This window comes from Channa argus, chromosome 16, assembly GCF_033026475.1.
Source record: "Channa argus isolate prfri chromosome 16, Channa argus male v1.0, whole genome shotgun sequence".
In the NCBI taxonomy this organism is placed as follows: domain Eukaryota; kingdom Metazoa; phylum Chordata; class Actinopteri; order Anabantiformes; family Channidae; genus Channa; species Channa argus.
The window spans coordinates 7,368,964-7,394,665 of NC_090212.1; the positions used below are offsets into that span (position 1 = coordinate 7,368,964).

A 25,702-nucleotide genomic window follows, 5' to 3' on the forward strand; every position below is an offset into this window, starting at 1 on the left:
TCTCGTAATGACGATATCCCCAAAGTCTCAAATTTGGAAAACATGTTGTGCTCAGAAGTGAACGCTAGGAGTCGCCGGTCTCTGTAGATTTCCCCATTGAGTTTATGCGCCATATTGGCAGTCTCCTCCATCTCGCCAGATGTCGAGAGCATGCATGTCTCAAACCGGTTAATGAAGAGACACCTGTAAATATTTACAGCCACCTGCGAGCCGAAGTACAGCATCATGGAGGCCGTAAAAGCCTTTAACAATGAGGTTTGTATGAAACAGTTGCAGATCTGTGAACATATTGATAGTATTCATATTTGCTGTCGCTAGCTAGCCGGCTAACGTTAGCAGAAAAAGAGAGGAGAGCAGTTTTACACAAGGCCGCAGTCTGTGTACAATAACATAGTGAAAACGTTAGACCGCTCTGCGCCTTATTTATGTAGACAGTCCATACTATATGTGAGGGAAATGTTTTAGATCACACCGTGTGATATCACCAATTTAGGAGCAAATGATTTTCTATAAGCTAGTGATAATGGTGACTCGTTAACTAGCTAGCTACAAGTTAGCAAAACCGCCTCAGTTGCGTGACATAACTTGGTGAGAGAATTAACTGCACACGGATGAGGGAAAAACGCCCGTTGTTGTTAATGTGACCTATGTCGGACTGCATTTGCGTTAGCTTCATTTTATTACTAAGTACCTAACTAAGATGCACACACCGCAACAGATTAGAAATAATCAAATGTTAGCATACACAAAATGCTAGATATGCTAGCCACCAAAGGGCTGAAAGCTAGTACTGCAACCACGATTTGTCTGCATTCAGACTGAAGTCTGTACGTTGGCACAATCATTGTAAATGTTGACCTCACTGTCCCTCACAGCTGACAGCAGTGATCTATAAGGCATATTTCAAAGCTGACAGCAAACAAAACGTACATTTTTAACTTTTAATGATTGCACCAAAACGTGCATGTTTTTCTAGTGATGAGCAGTACATACAGGCAAGCAGGGATGATGCTTTAGGTTAAGTTACCACTTATTCAGTCGTTAAAGGTCTATTAGTTAGTATTGTGATTTATTAGCTCTGTGTAACAACATTTGTTGTGTGTTGTGTCCTTTCATTTTGCAGCTGTACTCACTGAATGAGTACAAGCCTCCCATCTCCAAGGCCAAGATGACTCAGATCACCAAGTCAGGAATCAAAGCTATAAAAGTAAGTATGTAGTGTTAAAGGATGAGGTGGGGAATAAAGAAATGGCCATCACAGTGAATTGTCCAATTGTTATGGTTATGACTAATATTTAAGTATATTAGTGCAGTTAAATTTCACATGAGAAGGGCCTTTGTCCTCAGCAGATTCTTTTTAGGTTTTAAACAAACAAATCTATTGTAGCCAGCAATACAGTATGTCTCAAATTAAATTTTCAGTCTTTTGTCTAAATGCTACCTTATTACACAGTGTTTAGTGAAATACAAAAGATTTAAATGGAAATCACTTGGCGCGGATTTTTTTAGCTGAAAACAAAATGTTGCTTTGTTATATACTGGGTCGGCAAACGTAAAGGCCAGTTAGCCTTAGGCAAAAACTTTTAGGCAATTGTGTTTTGTTATTGATGATTTATAAAAGATATAAAATAGCCGTATACAGGGGGCAGCTATAGCTCAGTTGGTAAAGGCAGTTGCTTAAGGACCAAAGGGTGAGTGGTTCAATCTCCGGCCCTGGCAAGACACTGAACACCTAACATCCCTCCCCAGCTGTGTAGTGCCTAGTCCGGTAGAAATTGAGGAGGGTTGAATCAGGCAGGGCATCCAGTGTAAAAACTGTGCCAAAGCAGACAATGATCCGCTGTGGCGACCCTGAACTCACAGGATAAGCCGAAAGGAGAGTAGATAAAATAGCTGTATGCAAGCAAAATGTCCTTTATAAGCTGAACATTTTGAAGTTTGAACTGTGTTTCTAGCTCAAACTATGCCGAAGTAATTAGTAATTAGGCACCAAATAACGTATAGAGAATGGAAGTCACAATACTAAGAAGAAGAAGGGTTAGGATATCATTACTGTGAACATCGGTAATGTCTCTTATGCAGTAATACTAAAATCTAGATGTGAGTGGCAGGGTACCCAAATTCTTTTTGCAAACTGCTGATATCCTTCTTATGTCAGTTAATGAGTCCATTACTCACCAACCTCTCATCAGATAACTGAGTCTCATATCCTATATAAATATAAGAATAACTAATTTATTTTCAGTGTACTTATTTTGTGTTGTAACACTTTGTTTTGGATGGTTTTATGTAAACATGTCAATTTCTCGTGTTTGTATCTTTTATATATTTAAAATCAGACCTTAAAAAGTTCAATCAGATGTTACTGTCCAGTTCCCGCTTTGTCTTCTTTAAAGTTTTGAAACTTGAAACTCCTGTTAAACAACAATATGTAATAAAATTTGTTAGGCTTGTGAATAAATCAGGCAGTCAAAAGGGGGGAGGGATTTCGCTAGGAAGAGTGAAACAACATGCTAGCATGATGCATATGATTCTATGTACATGTGAATTTAGCTCACAAGCAATTTCCATAGGGGATACATATGCTATTTCATACCATGAGCAGAGTCCATCGTGTGATGATTACTATTTGTTTTAGGTTTTAGGGCTAAGGACCTTCAGCAGGCCTGAGATCCTATGGGGCTACAATATCCCCTATTAGGAATAGTGGATAGAAAATGCAGGGGGGGTTGACAGTTATATGCAGATTCCACTGTGTATAAGTTATAGCAATGGTATATTTAAAATTTTTTAAATATACAACAGTATTTAAAACAGATATATGTAACATGTAAAGAGCCTTTTCCACTGTGTAGTGTCAGATTGAGTGCTCTACTACTTTATTTACCAAGTGCTTTTCTTTCCATTGTAAATATGATGCTACCTGGACACAGTGATGTCACCTTATTGGTATCCAGAGAAATTTAAATTTGATTCGTTATAACCCATTGACAAGCCAATGGCAATAGCTGCTATGAACCCAACTTGACATTTAGTGTGTTGCCAAAGGCGAGACATATGGACAGGAACAGGCAGGGATTGAACCACCAAGACCGGGACTGGTGGGCAACCTCTCTACCTCCTGAGCCACAGCAATATGAGAAAGGGCTGAAGGCAGTGAGACATTAGGCTGCTTAAAAGAATCATACAGGAGAGTTTTGGACCCCATTCACTGGAGTTTGGTTTAGACAAGACAACTGTGGAGAGAATGGTGCTGAAACCTCCCTCTGACTAAGTAGTAGTCTACAGTATTTTTACGTTACCATTTGGTATAATCTCAGCTGACTTGTAACCTAAAAGTACTAGGCGCCACCTGTAACCTTTTGTCTGATTTAAAAGCAAAAAAGTAGAGTCCAGTTGAGCTGGTACTATGCAGTGGGATATTGTTATAAACTAAATAGTATGTATTAAACATGCAGGGTTTTCTTTTTTGAAGACATTATTCAATTGATTATTAATTGGTGGTGATCCGTTCAAATATAGCGTATTCACATGCTGCTGCCGTTAATAAATAATTTTGATCTATTTAGAAGCATACAAATGTATCTTTCTAATATCTTAGTTATAAATTGAGTAGATGTAGTTACAGTAATAGGTCCTTTTCACAGAGCTTTTGACTTACAATTGTAGGGAAAGCCCAGATACTGTATTTCTGATGAAGTTAAAGCCTGTTGTTTTTAACTGTTCCATTAAAGTTAGGAAAGTTTGACCAGGAGACAGCAAGCACAGTACCAAGACCCTGCAACAGCAGCAAAAAGAAATGTAACCATTGTTAATTGTAATGTTTAGACTTGTGCCTTTGCTGTTGTGACATGTCAAATCTCAATGCATCTTTCTAGCATTAGAGTACTCGGCTGCTATTTTTGCCCTGGTTGGAAGCCAAGCTAAAGGTTTACTGTTAAGTTATTGCTGACCATTTCATTTAACTTATAATCAATCTTATTTCTCTAGACAAACAGAGTAATTGCTTCTGCATGCCATAGTAGTTAAAATGTTTGAAACTAAAACAGTTGCAGTTACTTAGCAAGTATTATGGTGTGTACAAAGCAACTAAAGCCACACTCAGCCACAGTGCTGCTATGTGGTCAACTATGTTTTGGTAGCACTTAGTTACTAATTGTCATTGTAATTGTGGTTGGCAAATGAAATTGACTTAAGCTTATGAAGATGTTTTGGGTTTGCAGTTTAGTATTATGTAAACCTGGAGCAAAATAAGACGTGAAGCAGCCTGTGCAGAAAGTCAGTCAGAGGTCTACCTGGTTAGTCAGAGAGGCATGATGGATCAGATTGAAAAACACAGATTAAACTCTTGACAGAAAAAGGCATCAGTTTATATTTCAATGTTGTGTTTAGGTTTAGGTCACAAGTCGTGCCGTTGTGATGTCAGCTTTATAGATGTGTGATCACGTGTCATTGATGTTCACAAATCAGATGGGAATTAAACATTTATTAATTGGAAGACTGAACCAACTAGTGGTGGAAGCATCATACTTTATTGTGATCATTTTTATATAAACTTTTCAATGTTACACTTTTAAGTTTGAAACTTATCTTAAAGATCCTGTGGTCACATAATGTTTTACCCTTTCAGGTCTTGCAAGTGGCCTTATTGGAAATTATATCCGTGATAAATCTCTTCTTCTAACAATGCCAACCAAAAGCTGCTATTTTATCTAACAGTAGCAAACCCAGAATCACATGTTAAAGATGGATCGTTATAATTTGATGCTTTTACTTTTTGGTCAAATTCTCACAAGGATAAAGTAATGTGAATAACACTTGCACAAAATAATTAGTAAACACACAAGAGACATTGTTTTGTTCACAATCTTTAATATGGACTCAGCTCTTTATTTTTATTTTTATTTATTTATTTTTTTTAAAGAAATTAAGGCCATATTGCTAAACTCTAAATTGCCAATTATTTCAGTTTTTTCGGGGGGGAAACTTGCAATCAATCACTTGTCATCAGTACTTATTATAAATTATGCAAACGGCTGGTTTCCTGCAACATGGGCTTATTAAAAACCTCTCAAAACCAAAAAGGCTAACCAACAATCACATACCAAGTCCCAGTTAACATCTTTTATATTTTTTCCAAAGCTGCTCCAGCATCATTTTCTGAGATGTTTAGGCTAAAAGTGAGAGAAATTACTTTTTAAAACACATGGCTCAGTTGAAAATGTTAAGTTCAGGATACCAGCCATTTAATTACAAAGCTTCTGATAATGCATTTCCTTTTTCTGTTTGTACTCTTATTTCTAGAGGAACTGCTGTGCTTATGGTGTTACTGTGCCTAATGTTGCCTGTGAATAACACCTGTTTCCCCTTCCCTCAGCAGCTCTCCCAGCTCCCCCAAAGCACTGAAAGTGAAGCAGGAGGATGGGGTGGAGAGAGTTACAAAGAGATAAGAGAATCCCTAACCAGCTTAGGTAGGAGTATGGGTTGTTTCACAAGGAAGATGGAAGAAGACTAAAATAATTTAAATTTAATTTGCTCCCACACACCCAGAGAAGTTGAGCTTCTGCTGTTGTTAATTGTAGGCCATAGTTCGTCTCTGGTTGTCATGCGTTGGTCGATGTTGGCTTTGAGGTTTAGATTGTATTTGAAATTGGAGGAGCAATCTTAAATTGTTTGGTGAGTGTATTGCTGTTTGGTGTAGATAATGCAGTTATCTTTTCACCATTCTTGAAAGTTAGGTCAGAATATTTTCCCTGTTGCTTCACAGAGCATATATGGCTTCGGTTTATGTTCAGAACTTTTCAGGAAACCTTTCGTTTTATTCATGTGCATATTCTGCTTCTTTAACGTAAAACAGATTTAAGTAATTCAGAATTCATTCACCACCCTCAACACAATGAATAAACGCAACATAGATGGGTAAAGTTGGATTGTTCTGAGATAATATATTTTAGTGTCTTTTTCATAAAATCACTTTGTGCAGACTCTTAGATGTTAGTTAGTTAGATGATTTATTAATTTGTTAATTTCATTTGTCCCTCAAGGTTGTCTGTTTCACAGTGTGGAAACCCTGAATGTTTTGAAAGAACAGTAGTGATTCTCATACTCATGTAGTAGATATATATGTTGGCACATAGAGAGACAATGTCATTCAATGTCATTTGTTTCTACGTCTTGTTTTAAAGGGTTGATGATAAGTGGTGCTCTTTATTATACAGCACTATTAATATCCATTAAGTTGGGGCTCTGTGCAAACTACACTACAGCTACCAGCAAGGTTATAAATATACTGTAATAACAGTTAAACAGTTAAGAACAGTTAAGTTAAAAAAAATTGTTTAGGAATGGTGGATGTCTTTAATATATTCAATATATTGCTGCTTGTTCTCTGCGATGGAGTAAATTACTTAATCGCAAACATTGATTACAAACTGGCACCAAGTGTTTAGCTGCAAGCATGAAACTTGCTTTGGTCTTTCCCCCCTCTCTTTCTTGCAGGCTTCTGTTCTCAAACTTGGGAGTGCTTGTTCTTGGAACCTTACACAGAAAAATCACCAATAATAAATTAATTCTGCAATATTAAAAATGTAGTTAATTAACAACTTAATTATTAAAGCTAAAGATTTTTTAGAGATTTTGCGATTTGGCAATTCCCAGTTCAGGACCTCTGCTGTTCATAGGTTACCACTATCAATCTACCTCTTACTTGAGTTATGTGACATTTAAAACCAATGCACCCTTTATGCTATGCTAACAAGTTGTAGACAGTGAAGAAACTGCTGTCATAGTGGTGATATTTAAAAAGTTCTAACCGCCGGCAACACTTGCAGATTATTGAATAACTTTATTGTTATATGTCTGTTGCATTTTGGTCTGTAGTCTTCATCAGGGTCTTTACAGACTGTTCAACAATCTGCAAGTGTTGCTGCTGATTTGATCTGTTTTACATAATCTGTCCGAGAATGATGATATCCACAATCTTTTCAGAGTATTCTCCTCACTTAATATCCATTAAGTTAGGGCTCTGTGCAAACTACACTACAGCTACCAGCAAGGTTATAAATATACTGTAATAACAGTAATGTAACCATAGATGCCTGCAAGTTAAAAAAAATTGTTTAGGAATGGTGGATGTTTTTAATATATTCAATATATTGCTGCTTGTTCTCTGCGATGGAGTAAATTACTATATCGCAAACATCGTATTCTCCTCACTTTCATTTGCCTATAGACTATTTATATGCTAGTATTTTATAGACTCAGAACTAAATAAGCAAATACAAACCAATTATTTATAGACCTTATTGCCCAGCCCTAACATGTTTGTGGGCGAATCTGTCAGGTGCTGCAAAGTTTATTAACCCAAAAGAGTTTGTTACTGTTGTTGGTCTAGCATCTACCATATGCATGTTGGGAAAAATGCAGTGGATTAGTTGGTCAGATTCCTAACACCACTTGGAAAATTTTAAATGTTTGAGTCGCATTTGATTTGTTGAACCATTTCCAGGTAAAACAAATAAATCCACAATTAAATCTTCAATTAAAGAGGTGTGAGCTTGGCCCTCATCTATGCTTATTCTGTTTGCAGCCTAATGTGAGATGTTATTGGCATTAATGCAAACAAGTCGTGACACTAATATAGTCAATGACTGTCTTTAAACGCACTTAAGTAACGGGTGTACTCAGAGAAATCAGCTTTCTCTGGTGATCCACATACACACATAACTGAAGAGTAATCTGATTTCTCCTCTGACTTATTTTAGAAGCCTGGCACAGAGATTTTAACGATATAATGACCAAAAAAACACAGGTTTTTGACTTTTCTTTCTCTACGTTTGCGTGTCTCTGTTTGTGTTGGAGCAGAGTGACAGTGCATGGGGAGAAAAGAAAAGGCGCGTGCAGCTGATCAACAGCAGTCTGAATTTTAAAAATCCAAGGGGGAAAGTGATTTATTTAGACTTCTATGAGACACTTTCTGTAAATTAAATATTCTGTTGGACCTCAGCAGAGTTTGTTTTGAAAAATTAGGTGGCACTACTTTCATTCATTCTTTATGTACATGCGTAGTTGGAGAAACCTGATTAGAAACCTGGTTACTCATATACAAAGCAGAGTAATCAGCGTTCACTGGCAGAAATCTACATGGGAAAACCAGGTTACCATAATCCCTTACCCAGATTTTGGAAACCAGCTTTCATGTATAAATGAAATCAGCTTTTCTGACAAAGCCGACTGTAACCTGGTTACTTAAATCCATGTAAACCTGTTCCATATTAAGACATGACACATTTTTTATCATAGAGGCAGCATATTGATGATATTCTCCAATAAATGTAATAATTTTGTAGTTATTTTCACAGTCAGAGATTTGTTTTAACTAGTTGGTGGACTGTACATTATGCAAGTGTCTTACAAAATCGCTGTGCTTTAGGTGTATGTCTTAAATTGTCGTCTTTAATATACACAATGTGCAAAGGCTACTGAAATCCTTTGTGTAGTATATCGTGATTTGTGCAGTCTCCACACACCTTTAGAACTAAGGATTACCTTTTACCAATTGTCGTAAAGTTTGAGAGAATAAATGCTGATTAATGTACACCTCAGGCGAGAAGAGTCTGATAACATAAATGGACTATTTGAATAGTATCAATGCGTTACCTTTCTATCTTGGCCTCTGATTGAACTGTAACTTCTTAGGAAACTACTTACACTGATTGCAACCATGTTATCAGCAATAATTAGTGACCGTTTTGTGTGACTCTTAATTTGATTTTCTCCTAATGGTGGTTTACAGGGTAAATTAAATAAAAATGGGGTAAAAATTTTAATTCCTGTGTTAAAGTCCATCCATAGATGTCCATGCATATATATGCATATAGGTATGTATATTTGAGTTAGTAAGCCTTTATTCCCTTGTTTACCATGAATTTAGGAATTTGCTCCATAATTAATAAAGTCCAAACATCGACAGCATCAGTGTTATGACAACTGCTGTCTGCAGGGATGCTTGGGTTTAATTTGTCTTATGCTGTTTATTAGTAAAAATGTGTAACTCTTACTGCTATGCTGCTTATTAAGTGGGGTTCTTGAGACACACTTAATAGCTGTATAATTTACAACTTTGCAGACTGCTGTTAGTGTACCTGTGTAAGTACCTTTTAGAGTATATGCTCAAAATTCTTTACACCAATACAGCAATATGGTCATTGTGCTTCTTTTATAAAAGGCACATTTATTTACACATTTATTACACAAGTATTTAGTAGCAGAAAGTGTAAAACTTCCCAACATATCTCCCTCTAAACTGAGCATCCTTCATATGTTATTTTGTTTTATCCTAAAGTCTACCTCTCTCTGTCCGTCATAGATACATATAACAGAGGTGTTCCCAAAGTCTTTTAACATCCTCCCTTGCAAAAAGAAATGTACTTATATGGTCACAAGTAATATATAACTGTATAACTTACATGCCGACCATTTTCACCAGGTTGCCAGAGAATACTGAGAGAACTTAAACTGTACGACCTGTGTTGCTTGTCATAAAAAGCTTGACATAAAAAAGTTTTACAGAAAAAAATTATAATCATCAGAAATTTGAACATGTTTGATCTAGACACACATAAACAGTAGCTTATCAATGTAGATTAGTTTCTTTTTTTTAAGAATCTGTTAGACTACCACCCAGCAGTTTTAGAAATGGAAGTGGCTCAAGAAAAACCCCAGAGTTACCACCTTGTCAACAGGAATGTTAAACTGTTACTGGCTGTATAGATCTCTAGTTTGAAGTTGCACTAAGACTTCCATTAGTGAACTGATAGGTAATATTTTATTTTACTTTTGGGTTTTTTTGTTTTTTGTATGCGTGTGTTTGTTTTTTCATCTTATTAAAAATGGCTACCATTCCAATAAAGAAAACTCAGATTGAAATGGAGATAAATTGCACAATGCTAACACCTAAAATATGTGGTGCTGTTGTTGGTGTTGTTGGTGTTGATTATCTAGTTATGTTGTTTAAAGCTGGTCAATATCCTAATGTCCTAAAGTCCATTTTAAAACCCCACACCTTTTAGAAAACAAAACATAGTAACCACATGTTGCTGTTTTTCATAATCACTTGTTGAAAAAAATTATAATGCAAAATAAATGTTGCGATGTTCTTTTCCTTTGCACACTTCTGCTTTGTGCTGGATCAGTTGCCCAGAGACAGGTCCACTAGTTTTTTCGTGTGTGTAAGACGCTAGAGTTCAGAAGGTCTGAGCCTATGGTCTGTGTGTAGAGGTGAAGAACCTTATTATAATATGATTATAGTTTGAGAAAAATGATGCTGTTTATATTTAAAAAAAAAAAGAAAAAAAAAAGTTTTCCTAAAAGTATTTACAATTTGTAACCTTTAATCAATCAAGTCAGTGCAGATGTCTTCCTTCAGTTTCTGTCCTCCATTAAGTATTTTCCTTATCAGCATTCACTGCTTATCCAAATTGAGTAATTGTATTTACATCAATTTAAAACAAGGTTTACTGACGTATATTTATTATCTTAAAATACACTCTCGCAAGTCCTTATTTTATTTTTATCTTCTTTTTTTTTTTTTTTTTATTTATTTTTTCCATTATAGCACAATCCTCCAATTTTTATCTTATTTTATACTGGTCTTGACAGTGCTTGTCTCACTGCCCACAACCTGCTAACTATTCTCTTAGCCCTCAAGGACATGTTCACAAAATAAACAGACAAATTATAGACAAAATAATAAGATTAATGTAATGATATGTGAAAAGAAACATTCTATATAACATGAGCTATCAAACAGGATGTTAGTTTAGGCTACATAGGAATGGTTTGAATACCTTTTACCGCTAAATCAACAATTGTGTGAATTATACCCGTTACCCTTTTAAACTTCTATTTTCTTTGTCAAGCTCTTTTCCTGGTATTACTGGTCAGTGAGAAAGATCATGTTCCATTTATCTTCCTGGTACTGCTAATACACTTCAACTTTATTTACTTTCTTCTGCTTAGATCTGTTTTCTTTCTACTTTAAAGCTTGTATTTATATATGTATATACCTAAAGGTAATGTCATAAAGTTGGTCTTCAAAGAGATCATCACCTTTCTCATCAAGTTATTGGCCACAGTGATCATTTTAGATTTGACAACTAGACTGATGTTGACACTTTTATTCTCAAATTTGTGACTTTGCCATCGCTGCTAATCTTTCTGGACACAGCTGACTCTGAGTTACTTAAATGGCAGGTTAAATGTTTTGTAACTGTAACCTGGAAATAATGTAGAGCTAAATCACAATCTTGTCTGATGGACTTTGCAGTTCACAATCTTTATATAGATCATTATTAATTTTAGATTCAAAGAGTTGTGTATGGCCAATGTCACTGTCTGGTCTTTGTAGGTTTTCAGACTTAGATCAGCTCAGTGGCAGCAAGTGTACTTAACTATTGGGTATTTTTATTTGACATTAGCATGCAGCATTATCTCTAAATGAAGGAGAACTTTGATTTTGACAGCACCTAATGTGACTTGCAATTTGTTCAATTTATTGAAAGAATTTCATTTTTTACTCTAACTTTTGCACCAAATTTCTCTATGTGGTCCCAGTGATGGTCATACACCAGTCACTCTCCTACTACTTTGACTCCATCTACTGGCTATTTGTAGAGTAATAGATCAGCTTTTATTAATCAAAAACTACAGACACATTGTGGTTTAAGACACATTTTATTAATACAAATCCATAGTGTCTCAATCACCTTGGCCACAGCTCTTTAGACTATAATTTTAGGGAAAAGGGTAAAATCCTTATATGCATTGAGGAATATATTTATGTACTTTTGCACTGTACTTGTTTTGACCTCAAGGTCTAAAGATGCCTGAAGTAGTGTTGGGCTCAAATTAATTTAAATAAGTCAAATATTGGATTTTGAATAATGGGGAAAATGCCTAAATCAGAATTTAGAATTGGTGCTTCCTCTGCTGTCCCTCAAAAGGCAGCACGAGAGGCTTGAGTTACGGCAATGATGTCAGCTCTCTGTGTTTTCCTGTAGATGTCTAAGCATTTTTTTACTTTGCAGCAGGTGAAGACCATGAAATAAACCTAAGAAAGGTCATGTTACATCAGTGATATGGAAATGTCAGGTGTCCCAGATCCTCTCTCTTTTGCTCCCCTTTGTTTGCAGGCTTTACATTAAAAGAAGGTGTCATTATGTCTCTAGAAATGCTAGTATTAGCTGCATGCTGCTGCTTGAAACCATTACTGTGTGATTGTGTGCTGTTGAGACATTCAGGGACAAAAAAACGTGTTTGTCAGGATTTTTCTAAAATGCATTTACTATGAGTAGGCCTTATTATTTTGGTATTATTTCACATTTGGTCTTGGGGTTAACGTCTTGCTTTTAACGTTTATATCAATGAGATACATATGGACCTGTGTTATGTTACTGTGGAACAACATGTAGTTTTTATAGTTATCCTTGGCTTGAGTTCATGAAGATTGAAAAAGTCAATCAAAATTGTGAACCATCCAGATCAACGGCTTTCGGTTTGTTCCTTCAGGGGTCACCTCAGCAGAACGTGTTGCGCAAGTTTATTATTTATCATAGTTGCATGCAGCAGATCAGCCATTAGATATCTCCTGTACTGTGGACTGAGTTTGGAAGCTTGGCTTCAAGATTTAACTTAATTGCAATAGAAAATGCAGTTTCCTTACTCCACTCACTTTTTGATCTCGCTCTCTGCAGCCATTTGTCATGTGTAAAAAGCCAAATAGAAACCCAATTTTGCATATGCATGGCAGAGAAATGTGTGTCCCCCTTAGCCTGGGTTTTGTTAAGTTGTTGACTCCTTGAGGGTCATTGAGATCACTTGTGAATTATTGTCCCACTTGATCATCAAGTGCGTTGTTAGGCTCACATTTCAGTGACAGTGTACACCTAAAAAGTTTGACCCAGAGTGTACACTATCACTGAGTGTCAAGTGCGTTGGAACTGAAGGCGCCCTATGGAGGTGAAATGTCTTGAATAACTTAAAGCAAGATCAGTTACCTGTGAGTGGCTCCTTTGGAATGAGGCTCAAGACTGCAATTTCAGAATTGTGATCACACAATATTAAACCCCTTAAATCTCATGTATATTATTCCTGCTGTAACTGTGGTTTGTTGTGTGGTAGTTCTTCAGAGTTGGCACATTTATAAATTAAAAGCAGAGATTCCAAACTGCAGGCTGTGAAGTAACATGGTTTTGCAAAAAGGTCTGGAGTTAAAGTTTAACTTGGTCTTCTGTATTTTTACTTCGTACTCCCCTGTCATTTTCCAGCAGCTATATAGCAAACACAATATGCTACCTTTTAGTAATTCCTCAGCATGCTGTATTATTATTAATAATTGAGCCAAACTGTCAAAAATTGATGCCTTGAACAAGCACAGCCAGTATTACCAGTTAATCTGGAGAGTTTCCAAAGTGCCAGTTGTCAGTTCTTGTTAGTTCAGTCCACTCAGTTCTTGTTAATTTGTTAACTTTTAATTTGTAGTAGTCTTATTCAACCAGAGTAGGCTGAATTAAGCTTTTAGATGGATTAAGGATTTTAGATGACCAGGATAATATAAGTGATAGTATTGGTCTTCAGATTTGTTTAGTTGAATTGAGGTACGTGGGACTGTTGTAGAGAAACCTTTTTGTTACCTAATCTAAAACCAACAATTTACCTTTGCATTGTTAGACCGGCTGGAAAAAGGTTATAGCAAAACAGAGGAAATGTTAATCATTACACAATGCAGTTTTGTATTTTTTACTTCTTTTCTCTCAGGTTTCAAACACTTCAGACTTTTTTGCCTTCTATTTGACATGCACTTGCATCATCAGGTGCATCATCAACAGACTCTGTTGGAGATTCCACTGGAATCAAAATAATACCCTAATAATACTCTGTCATATCAGTAATATTTCACCTGAGCTGGGCTCTCTTATCTGGTGTCAAGAAAGCCCCTCCCCACCAACACAAACAGCAGAGAGGAGCAAAAAAGAGACAACAGTAACAGCAGCACAAGTGTACTTTCAGATCCATTAATCATGGTCCCTGCATCAATCAATTGCCCATAAAATCTTGGAGAATCTCTTTGCACGCACACTCTCGTCACTTGCACTGGTTTAAACACCCAAGTGTTTACATTTTAAGCTTTTGTTTTCAGTTGCATATGTGACGATTTCATAGAGCAAATGTTTGCATGCCAATTGCCAATGCATGGCACATAAATAAAGATTTTTCTTATTCATCACAATTTAAGTACTCTTGCAATCTGTTGCAGTGATGTGGAAAATAGATTTTTTTTTTTGTATTTTTTGTTAGCACCAATATGTACTAATGGCAATTCTTGACAGCAACTGGCAGTAAGAAGAGGAGCTCCTTTGGAAAAAAATTACATGTGTAACCCACATCACAAGAACATTGTCAGGGATGTTGAAATAAACAGTTTATACCTTTTAATGTATGAAATGAGTCTGTACTTGTCTGGGACATGCAAAGTCAGCCTTTTGGCAGCATGGACACAGATGTTTGGGATACGTGCGTCTGTAAAGAGTCCACTCCAACCCTCATGGATAGATGCAATTTATATTAGATATACCAAGTCAAACATGTTGGTGTGGAAATCATGAATCAGTGTAGATTAAATTACTGCTTTTGATTTCACTTAATTTGTTTGTTTTCTTTCTTCTCATTTAGTTCTACAAGCATGTTGTGCAGAGTGTGGAGAAATTCATTCAAAAGGTCAGTTATATTTAAAAAGGGTCACATCTTAATCTGTGCATTACAGTTTGAGAACTAAACCATAAAAGAATGTACAAAGTCATTTTCCGTATTCTCTCTTGCCTGTTCCACAAATTACTTTTGTGCAGTTTGAAGTGTTAGTTCAGTTGTATAAAATTGTACATTCATTTCTTAAGTAATGCATTAAAGCTCACAGACAGTAAATTCATAGATTGTTCAACTGTTTTTCAATACCCTAACACCAGCTATCTGTTTATTACAGTGCAAACCAGAATACAAGGTTCCAGGGCTGTATGTGATTGACTCAATTGTCAGACAGTCACGACACCAGTTTGGCACAGAAAAGGATGTTTTTGCCCCACGTTTCACCAAGAATATCATTGCAACGTTCCAGCACCTCTATCGCTGCCCTCCAGATGATAAGGTCAGCCAGTTTTTAATAGTTTCTATCCCGGCTCTATCATAATCTGATGAAAAAAGAGTGGAAAATAACACTTAAAATGTGTTTTTAATAAATAGCTTAGGCAATTTACATTTAGGTCATACAGCACATCTCTCTCTCTTTTACCCCAAATTGTCTTGGACCCCACTGGGTTTGGATGTCAGTGCAAAATGTGTCTTATATGAGTGAGGCTGAAATAGTAAAACATCATGGTTTTTGTTGTTTTAGGTAAATAGTTTGGCTTTGTCCGTCTTTATCCTACACCTTTCCTAAGGCACAGTGCCTTCAGCTGTTATGGTTATGTCACACTTGCTTCTGTCGTGTGTTATGTGTTTCCAGAGTAAAATAGTGCGAGTCCTGAACCTGTGGCAGAAGAATGCAGTCTTCAAGAGTGACATCATCCAGCCTCTGTTGGACATGGCTGCAGGAATTCCCCCTCCCAGTGTCACACCTGTGATGCCTACCAGTGCTGCCCCAGTCAATAACACTACACCTGGTCAGTCAGTGTACACAGAAAGTATAAGGGATTACACATACCCATCGTCTCTGTTAATATGGCCAGATAACTTGTTTAATCCCACCAGATAATGTGGTTACCTTATGCTTTATATTGCAATCTCTATTTCTCTCTATCCAGGCACGCCAGCCACGCCAGCTACACCGGCTAACATCGTCCACAGTCTGCCTGACTGGGCTTCCCAGATTACTAATACAGACACTGTGGCTGCGGTGGCACAAATTTTACAAAGTCCTCAGGGACAGCAGGTTAGTAAACATGTCCACCCACCATCCAAGTTAATGAGTTGTTGAAATGAAAAGGTTTTGTTTTGACTAAATAGCAATCCTTAACAATCTAAGATGATTCAAGAAAAAGCATTTTGCAGTTTGTGTAGGTATGGAAAATAAGTAATAAGTGGAAAATCTGTCTTATTATTGTACTTTTTTATACCTTTTTGTAGCTGCAGCAACTGGTACAAAGTCTGCAGATGCAGCAACAGAAGCCCCAGCCATCTCTGCTGCAGGCCTTAGATGCCGGCCTAGTGGTGCAGTTACAAGCTTTGACCGCTCAACTCACTGCTGCTGCCACTGCCAATAGTCTCAACCCCCTGGAGCAGAGGGTCTCCTCTTTTAATAAGGTAATAATACAGCCATCGGTTTTTAGTTACTTATGTCTTGGCTTCACCTAACCCCCCAAATTCGTGTTTGTATGTCACAGAAACTTTTGGGTCCTTTTGACTTCGGAAATGATAGAGAACGTGGTGAAGACTCTAAAAAGGATACCCCATCATCTCAGCTGTGAGTACACTTATTCACTTTATTATAACCTTTTTTCCTCCTACTACAAAACTAACTTGTCAATAGTGATTCAGATTTCTTATCCTGTCACTATCAGCTATATTCGATGTGTTATTTTTATCTAATTTTGTTGCACTTCCTCCAGGCCCATGGTGTCTGAACCCATCAACAGTTCCCTCTTTCATCAGTTGGCTGAGCAGCTACAACAGCAAAATCTGGAGCAGTTTCAAAAGCAGCTGCTGGAGCACCAGCAGCATCAACAGAAGGTAGCTGGCTCTCACACATACACATACACACACAACACTGCTTGGGTTAGAATGTTTGCCATGACTTGTGATGTGCTGGAGCTTGGCCTGGTTTAACAGATTTCTCACGATGTTGTACTTTATTGTACGTAGGTAGGAAGATATCATTCATTGCAATTATTCAATTGAATTGGATATATGTGCAAATATGTGGATGTCATCTACATATTTATGTTTTAATATCCACTAGTGGTCAAATGCGCATCTAGAGAGAGTGTGACCAGTCAAACATTTGACAAAAATAAAGCTGCTTATAATAATAATAATAATAATAATAATAATAATAATAATAATAATAGCTGCATATTTAAAAAAAGCGAGTAAAGCTCAAAATGCTTTATAATAGCTTTTATTTCCATACACGCAAATGCATTGGGAACACTGCACATTCTATTCCAAATCATACATGAAGAAAAATGTATCAAATTTGTTATTACTTTAAAGAAAGTGTCTGTATTATTCTTTACAAATTCAAACATTTACTATATAAACTGAAAACTACTTGAAGGTTTAACTTTCCTGTGAATCACTGAACTAATATTTAGTTGTATAACCACTTTCTGAGAACTGCTGCGCATCTATGATGCACAGAGATCAACTTCTGGCATCTGTGAACAAGCAATTGCACTACATTTTACAATTCCTCTGCATTTCTTGGTTTTGCCTCAGAAACAGCATTTTTGTTGTCATCCCACAAGTTTTCTGTTGGATTAAGGTCTGGGGATTGGGCTGGACTCTCATAACATTAATCTTGTTAATCTGGAACCAAGTTGCTGCTCGGTTACTGGTGTGTTTAGGGTTGTTGTCTCGTTGAAACACCCTTTCAAGGGCATTTCCTCTTTGGCATAAGGCAATATAGTGTTTCAGTGCTACATGGGTACAAGCATGGCGGCCCGTCATGCCAACAAGACATCCCGCCATGCTTGCATGACAGGTAAAAAATATTTTTATATCTAGTGATGTTGCGTTGAAGACCAGTTTGCTTCTTTTTAACGTCTCACAGGTAGGTACAAAGGAATCCGAGAGACATTCTTTTTTAACGTGCACAAGTTTCACTGTCTGTCCTACATCCGCTCTACTCCCCTTTTTACTTGCAGAGTGAGAACCAGCTGTTGCAAACAGATGTTGTTGACTTACTAAGGGCTGTACGATTTGTGCGTTGAAGGACTTTGTACACAACTGAAGTGCACATTTCTCTTGTCTGTTCGTCTATGGCCTCTTTGCTCTGCAGATGTGTGCACGCGCAAGCTGAAATTACTTATTTAATGTTTACAATGCAGAGCAGTGATATTAGCTCTAATAATATGATTTTGTACTGTTAAACCAAGTCCATACATAGGCAAAAATAAATTATATTTATGGGATGTTGAATCTGATATATTGGACTACCCCCTGGCAAGTTCCAGTTTGTTGGCCTCATAAATTTAAAATGAATTGTTTAAAAAAAAAAATTTAAAATTAAAAGTAACATTTATTTAAAAAGAATTGCACAGTTAAACATTTTCTTTCATAACTGGCATGTTTGGCAGGAATATTCTGTCATATATACAATCAGCGTAAACAGACTGTTAGAAAAGAAACATCCCAGAGGGCTTTAATTAAGGCCCCTAGTCAGACATACAGGAGAAATTATTTGTGTGCAATAAATACATCTTATTAGTATTCACTTTGTTTTACTTGACCATAACATGGAATTTGCCAACCAAACATGCTACAGGAGAAATATATATCCCAAATGTTTTTGTGTGTGCGTGCAAAACCTATATTATCCTCTTACCACCATGTGGAAAAACTGATTTAGATGTATTCAATCACTAGTTTGCTAGTATGCAATAAATAGGCCCAACACTATAGTATAAGAAACATCCCCATATCATGATGCTTGTGCCACCAAGCTTCACGGTCTTCACAGTGTACTTGAATGCAGATTTTGGGGGCAGTCAAACTGTCTGTGGCCCCTAGACCCCCAAAAGGACAATTTTGCTTTCATTGGTCCACAAAATGTTGCGCCATTTCTCTTTAGGCCAGTCAATGTAATTTTTTTCAGTAATGGGACCCCCAGCAAGTTCTTGCCAATAGCTTGGCTTCACATAGGTTTTTTCTACTTGTTACAGTACTCACAGGTAAGTTCAATGAGTTTAATGATCACCCTGGGGCTGATCATTGGCTAAGTCTTGGCCATTTTGGTTAGTCTGTGATTCATTTGAGGGGTATCATTTGCTGAATTCTTCTATATCTTTTGGTTTTGGTCTACAGTTTAAAGCAATTGCGATCATTATAGCTGAGCAGACTATCCGTTTCTGCACTCCTTTATGTTTTCCCCTCTCCAATAAACTTTTGAATCAAAGTACACTACAGTACTTGTGAGCAATGTCTGGAATGATCCATTTTAAAATGTATTATAACCAGCATTTACAACATTTGCTGTCTTCGTCCTTATATAAGGAAACCCGTTTATGCACAGAATGAATGACCTCACTAACTGAACTCCAAACTGCTATTATTTTGAACATGCTGCTTTTAGCTAATTATTCTATTACACAGACTCAACATCATGCATGCCATGACTGTTTGGTATGTTGGTTTCTATTACTCTACTACACTTACTAGTAAATTATTTGCCATGTATGAATATAATTTCTACCAAAAGCGGTAATTGATCTGGTTAGTGATGTGGTCAAAATAATAGAAGTCCAACAACTGTATCTACAATTTGAAATGCCTACAGCTACCTCGTTAGATGTTTTAAATAATCTACATTTAAAACATATACCACTCTTGTCATTCTTCCAGGTTATGGGCATAGAAGGGCAGGACTCAATCTTTGGCCAAGAGAATGCCGTTGCCACTGCTCAGAACAGCAGCCAGCCACAGCTTCCTGAGCCAGATAACAAGATAGATGACTCCATAGACAATCAGCAGCAGGTATGCTTGCAATGAGACATTAGACAATCCATACTTTTGGGTGGGTGGGTTATACTTTTGCATTAATTTGCTTTGAGAATAAAGGACTTAGGACAAGGACTAAAGTAACTTTTACTTTATGCCTGATAGTAATTGATGCATTGCTGTACTTTTACCTTGTAATACTGCATAGAGTGGAATGACCATGTATTTTTTTCAGGACATGGACCTGGATGAAGGCCCAGATGGAATGGAGGAAGAAATCTTTGAGGCGGAGGAGAAGAAAACTGTTAGTACGCGCTCCAGAACAAGCTCACGGTCACGCTCTAGGTCAGCCTCGAATATTTCTAAGATCTTTCATTTCATTTCTGAAAAAAATTTGTTAAATGTGCCTGAAACATTTTTAAATTGTCTATGTTCTGTAACTTTATTAAGTTAAGTGTTGCCCTCAAGGTTCTTGAATGCTTTTTACAAGAGTAATTATACGAGTTTGTGATATTAGATTTCTGTAGTCTTTTAATTTTAAACCTTGGCTAGTACCTAACGATAGTGCGTATGGTAAACAAATGCTAAGTACTGTCAACACTGTTGAGAAAAAGTCAGTCTGAAGAATTTTTTCTTGCATTTTGGTGTTTTCTCACTGTAGGTCTCCTAAGAGGAGAAGGTCCAGATCTCGATCTGGCTCTCGGAAACGTAAACACCGCAAGCGATCGCGCTCCCGTTCCAGAGATCGCAAGAGAAAGTCATCACGGTCTTACTCAAGTGAAAGACGTGCACGGGAGCGAGAGAAAGAGCGGCAGAAAAAAGGATTGCCTCCCATACGATCCAAGACTCTAAGTGGTAAATGGAAGTCGTTGTTGAAAATTGTATTGTTTTTTTTGTTTTGTTTTTTTGCCACTGTCCATATATATCTATATATATATATTTGTTTCTCTACCCTTACTTAGTGTGCAGCACAACTCTGTGGGTGGGCCAGGTGGACAAGAAGGCTACTCAGCAAGATCTCACTAATTTGTTTGAAGAATATGGCCAGATTGAGTCTATCAATGTACGTAGAACCTAAACCTTTATTTTAGTCAATGCATGTTAACCAGTTCTTGTGTCTACCAAATGTACAAATGAAAATAATTTGGTGAGCCCCAGTTATTCTATATTGCAAACTCAAGATGTTTCTGATGGGCTGTTATTTTCCACTGTATTTGTTTGTTAGATTAGATTTATACACCAGAGCCTATTTAATTACACACTGGGGCTTTAGTAATTAGACTCTCTCATGTTCCCTCTACATCTAAAACTTAGTAACCTTCCCTTGTTCTGTAAAGTAATTTAAATGTTTGTATGTGGCTTGGCAGATGATCCCTCCCAGAGGCTGTGCTTACATCTGTATGGTGCACAGGCAGGATGCCTACCGTGCCCGCCAGAAGCTTAGCACTGGCTCCTTCAAGATTGGTTCTAAGGTTATCAAGGTATACATTATTTTCATAATCTGATTCATTGTATTTTTATTCTGCTTGTGATTTCACATAATAGAATTTTCTTTGCCCTCCAGTCATATAACCTTAGTTTACTTTTCCGTTTACAACGTTCTGTGTATGCTCCCGCAAATTACTTTGAAAAATTCAGTTTCTTGACCTTGTGTGTCTTTAAACCAGATTGCATGGGCCCTGAACAAGGGTGTAAAGCAGGAGTATAAACAATTTTGGGATGTGGACCTGGGTGTCACCTACATACCATGGGAGAAGGTGAAGCTCGATGACCTGGATGACTTTGCTGAAGGAGGAATCATTGATCAGGAAACTGTCAATGATGGTAAAACACAACACACAATAAAACATTAAGTTCTTTTTTTGGCAATGACCTGCTGACTTAATCAAAATGCTTGTTCAATGTAAAATACACAGAGTTTGAACACTCAGATTAAAGAATAACAGATCTTCAAACACAGATGCTTCTTGGCACTTGATCAGCTGTTTTGTTTTCGACCCTATTCCCTCAGTTGGTTATTTGGTTATGATAATGATAATGCACAAAATCCCTAAAGAAATCCCATCCCTCCCACCCTCCTGGAAAACTTGAGACAAAGATTGAAATGGAAAAACACATTTAAACTTCCAAATCCAAACAAAGCATTGGGTGATAGTTTTGAAATTTGTTTTGAATTTCTTTTTCTCTGCAGAGTGGGAAGCAGCCAAGAATGCTGAGCAGACAAAGGAAGTTACGAGTCAACCAGTAAGCACAGAGACTACAGCAGTATCTAACTCCCAAACTGAGACATACAACCAGCAGGTTACTATGATGCCTGTACAGGTACTGTAGAGCATCTATTACACACAGATAAAAATGTAAATAGGCTGTGGTGTCCACTTAAAAAAAATTATGTAACTGGAGCAAATCAAAGTGACCTTAAATTCAGTTTTGTAATGTATATTTACTGGTGAGAATTACATTTTTTGCAGGATGTAGGACTATCTTGATCTTTTTAACCGAAGGCTTTTTAGAAAACGCTAGGGCGACCTTGCTTTTAAATTACCTTAATAACATGTGCACACTCTTATCTTTCCCAGCTACCAGTGGCACAGGCTGTTCCCAGTGCCGTAGGTCTGGTGCCACCTACCTTCCCTGTCTCCATGGGCATACCCCCACCAGGTTATGTGCCGCCGCCACTCTTCATAAGGGCTGGCTTTAATACCTCACAGCCTCCACCAGGTAAATATTGCTGGCCTCATAACCTCATATAAGTGTTATACATATTGAAATTCATAATCTTAAAAAAAAACATTTTCCTTTGTCAAGGTTTCATGCAGGCAGCACAAACAGCAGCCATGGCCCCAGTAACCATTTGTAAGTGTTTATAACATGCTATTCCTGTTACTAATACATGCATATTGTTTTGAGAATTTGCAATGTGTCTTTCGAAGGCATTTTGCTGAGATTTATTAGGGCTGGTTTATATTTACATTCTCCTATATGACTCTATAGCTCTAGTGCAGCCCACAGTGACCTCAAGCCAAGAATCTGTCAAGAAATCACCATTCAGTGCTATGATCCCTCCGACCAGCACCATCCCCGGCAGCTTCATGTCTTCAGCCATCCCTGGAACCAGTGTGTTCAACCCAGTGGGAGTTCAAACTCAGCAACCCAGTAATGAAAAAACAGCCCAGGCTGCAGAGGGAATGGATGCTGCTGCTGCAGCAGAGCTCACACTGCAAGGTGAAGCACTGTTTTCCATGAGAGAGAGATTTTTTTCTGATCTAAGCGTCTTTGATTTATATGCATTTATGTTTGTAATATAGAATTTAAAATAATTCTTTCTGTTATTATGTTTTGTTCTCAGGAATGCAGAATGCAGTCCGCAGTGGGATGGGTCTCCTAGGCATGCACCCTACAGCTTCCCTAACCCATTCGCTACATCAGTCAGGTCTAACTGGGCAGAGAATGCCTGGTCTACTGCCTCTAGAAGTGCGGCCTAATCTCCTTCAGCCTGGGGCTGCTGCCCGCTTTCCACTCCTCATGCAGCAGGGCTCTGCTCAGCAGGCTGCCGGTCTCCTTGACAGTTCCCTCCAGGCTCAAGCCCGTGCTAGAGCCCCCTTCTCTCAGATGGACCCCTTTCACAGGGCTCCAAACCTTACAAATGAAAATGTATCTAAAACAGAAGATGAGTCTTCCTCTGGTGCTGATGAGGGCAAAGACCAGGACTACCGCTTCCCCCCTATGGAAAAGCAAAGCACAGGCCTGCTGAGGACCCCTCCACCAGAGCATAGGGAGCCTCTTGGAGGTGGTGGTGGTGGTGGAGCAGCAGGAGGAGGTGGAGGAGGCAGGCCTCCCTTGCTACAGACTCCAGGGACGCAGCCAGCCAGGACCAGCCTAGTGGGACGTCTGCAGGCCCTTGCAGGCTTCACTCCTGATAACCGTTGGAACCAGACCAGAGGGGACTTTGATGAACGAGGAGGGCAGCAGCCTCCTGGTGGTCCAAAAGGGTTCCAGGAGGAGCGTTCCACACCTGTGCAGAACTTCCCCAACCGTTTTGACAGCCGTCCTGGGACAGCGGGGGTAGTATCTGGGGTTCCTGCCAATGCTGGAGCAGTTGGAGGGCCTCAGTCATGGAACCGAAATAGTGGTTCCACAGCTCCCTTTGACAGTGAGTTGCATCAAGACTTGGATGACCGAAGACGACCGTGGGACAGGCAAAGAGACAGAGATGAAAGAGATTTTGACTTCAGAAGGGAGATGAATGGTAACCGCCACAGCAGAGAGAGAGAGCGTGAAAGGGACAGAGAAAGGGATAGAGACAGGGAGCGATGCCGAGACCGCACCAGAGAACATGAACGTGACAGGGACCGTGACAAAGAGAGAGACCGTGAGAGGGAACGTGAACGTGGAAGCTGGACACCTCTGCTTCCTCTACCTACACCGCTACTCCCAACTCCACCTCTTAATCCCAACTTGACCTTGAACCAAGGCAAACTGCTTGCACCACTAAAATTAAACCCCCAGATACAGTCGCGATTCCAGTCCCCAGTCCTGCCACAAGCCCAAGCCAAACCTCTCTTGGGTCTAAATCAGTCACTGCTTCCTGTTCAGCTCAAAACTCCACTTCCATCACAGAACCAAGCAGCTGCTCCTGAACCCCAATCACAAACCCCAGGTCCGTCTGAGACACCTCAGTTGCGGTCACCAACATTGGCTCACTCACCTGACAGGAAGATCCACAGCCCATTAGCTGAGTCTCTCACCCAGGCCAAGTCACCACTGGAGCTGGAGACATCACCACAAACCGCATCACCAACCCAGCTCACAGCCCAATCCCCTTCCATGACCTCGGCCTCTCCAGACACTAAGACCCCAAGCCAAGCCTCACCACTGATTGAGGGCTCATGCCGGGACTCACCTATGGCCTTCGGACAAGCTACCACCCCCCCTGAAGAGCAGACTTACTCTCTGGAGAAGCAGGATGAGGAGAAGTCACAAGACAGCGTCTCCTCGCCCCAACCTCTGTGGGTCAGTAGATCAAGCATGGACGATAGCAGTGTGGCTGAACCCACACCTGACGCCTCTTCTGAGCTTTCTCAAGGCCCATCCTCCAGCTATGTGCTCCCTGAAAGTGAACTGGAGCAGATGCAGCAGGAGCAACTTGTCTCTCTTAAGGAGACAGACAGTGAACAGAGTGAGCCCATGGAGGAAGCTGCGAGTCAGCCAGTGGTAGACACTGTCACAGACACTGAGGGGACATAATCATCACTCAGTAGGTAAAAGATCATTTTGTAAAGTTGTCTCTTCTTCTCTGTACTCATGTCAGCAAATCACCACCACAGGGGACACGATGAATACTGAGTCAAATCAGTAATTCTCCGATAACATATAACAAACGATTTTATCTCCTCCAAATACAGTGTACTTAAATAGAAGGCTCGTTAGCTGTTTTATTGACAGAACATTTTGTTTGTATTTTATTTTCTTTTTTAAGTTGTAATGCCACCCCACCAATTTTAATTAATCTAAGTCTGATGGATTTTATCGTATTGCCTGCCAAAATGTTTTAAATATGTATGCGGAAATTGGGCTTTGAACTTCCTATGGAAGAGAGTAAGAAATCCTGGCTGTTTAACAAGGGATGAATATAGATATACATGATACTTGAAAACAGCAGTTGCTGGCCCAGTTTTATGTCTTTTTTAAAATGCTGCTGCAAAGTTTTCAATGAATGCTTTTGTGGTGCTCCACAGTGCTTTCTACTTCTAAGCAGAACAAATAGCCTGCGTACAGCGAGACCAGTACCTCTGCTTGTAATTGAAAAGAATGAACGAACATCTTTTAAAAATGAAAACATGAAAAATGTTGTATCCCCAAAATAAATGTGTGTAACTTGTTTCCAATTATAAAGTGAACACAAACAGCAAATGACATGCCAGGGGTAAGAAAACGCAAAATGAACAGCGAGATGTTTTCATGTTGGGTGGATATTGTTTTAGTTTGAAATAAA

General features: G+C 38.4%; 2 protein-coding genes across 4 annotated transcripts in view; both read left to right on the forward strand.

The window, feature by feature from the left end:
* The first annotated feature begins 95 nt into the window (after positions 1-95).
* scaf8 (SR-related CTD-associated factor 8) lies at positions 96-25,212 on the forward strand. Of its 3 annotated transcripts, XM_067479472.1 has the most exons (21): positions 129-255; positions 1,124-1,207; positions 5,378-5,471; positions 14,731-14,775; positions 15,038-15,199; positions 15,557-15,713; positions 15,855-15,982; positions 16,177-16,353; positions 16,434-16,513; positions 16,659-16,779; positions 19,612-19,743; positions 19,943-20,052; positions 20,369-20,562; positions 20,670-20,770; positions 21,075-21,188; positions 21,375-21,531; positions 21,899-22,029; positions 22,287-22,428; positions 22,516-22,563; positions 22,702-22,932; positions 23,057-25,212. In XM_067479472.1, the coding sequence occupies exons 6-21, from the start codon at positions 15,635-15,637 to the stop codon at positions 24,952-24,954; spliced, it is 3,843 nt and encodes a 1,280-aa protein (XP_067335573.1). In that variant the 5' UTR covers positions 129-255; positions 1,124-1,207; positions 5,378-5,471; positions 14,731-14,775; positions 15,038-15,199; positions 15,557-15,634; the 3' UTR covers positions 24,955-25,212. The 3 variants fall into 3 exon arrangements, with proteins under 3 accessions (XP_067335572.1, XP_067335573.1, XP_067335574.1); XM_067479471.1 differs by lacking the exon at positions 5,378-5,471 and having other exon boundaries at positions 96-255; XM_067479473.1 differs by lacking the exon at positions 129-255 and having other exon boundaries at positions 1,136-1,207; positions 5,381-5,471.
* The window catches only part of tiam2a (TIAM Rac1 associated GEF 2a), a 106,572-nt gene continuing 105,791 nt past the window's right edge, over positions 24,922-25,702 (forward strand). Inside the window, exon 1 of the mRNA XM_067479467.1 lies at positions 24,922-24,968. The gene's annotated coding sequence lies outside the window, so the exon portion shown is untranslated. The remainder of the gene's footprint in view (positions 24,969-25,702) is intronic.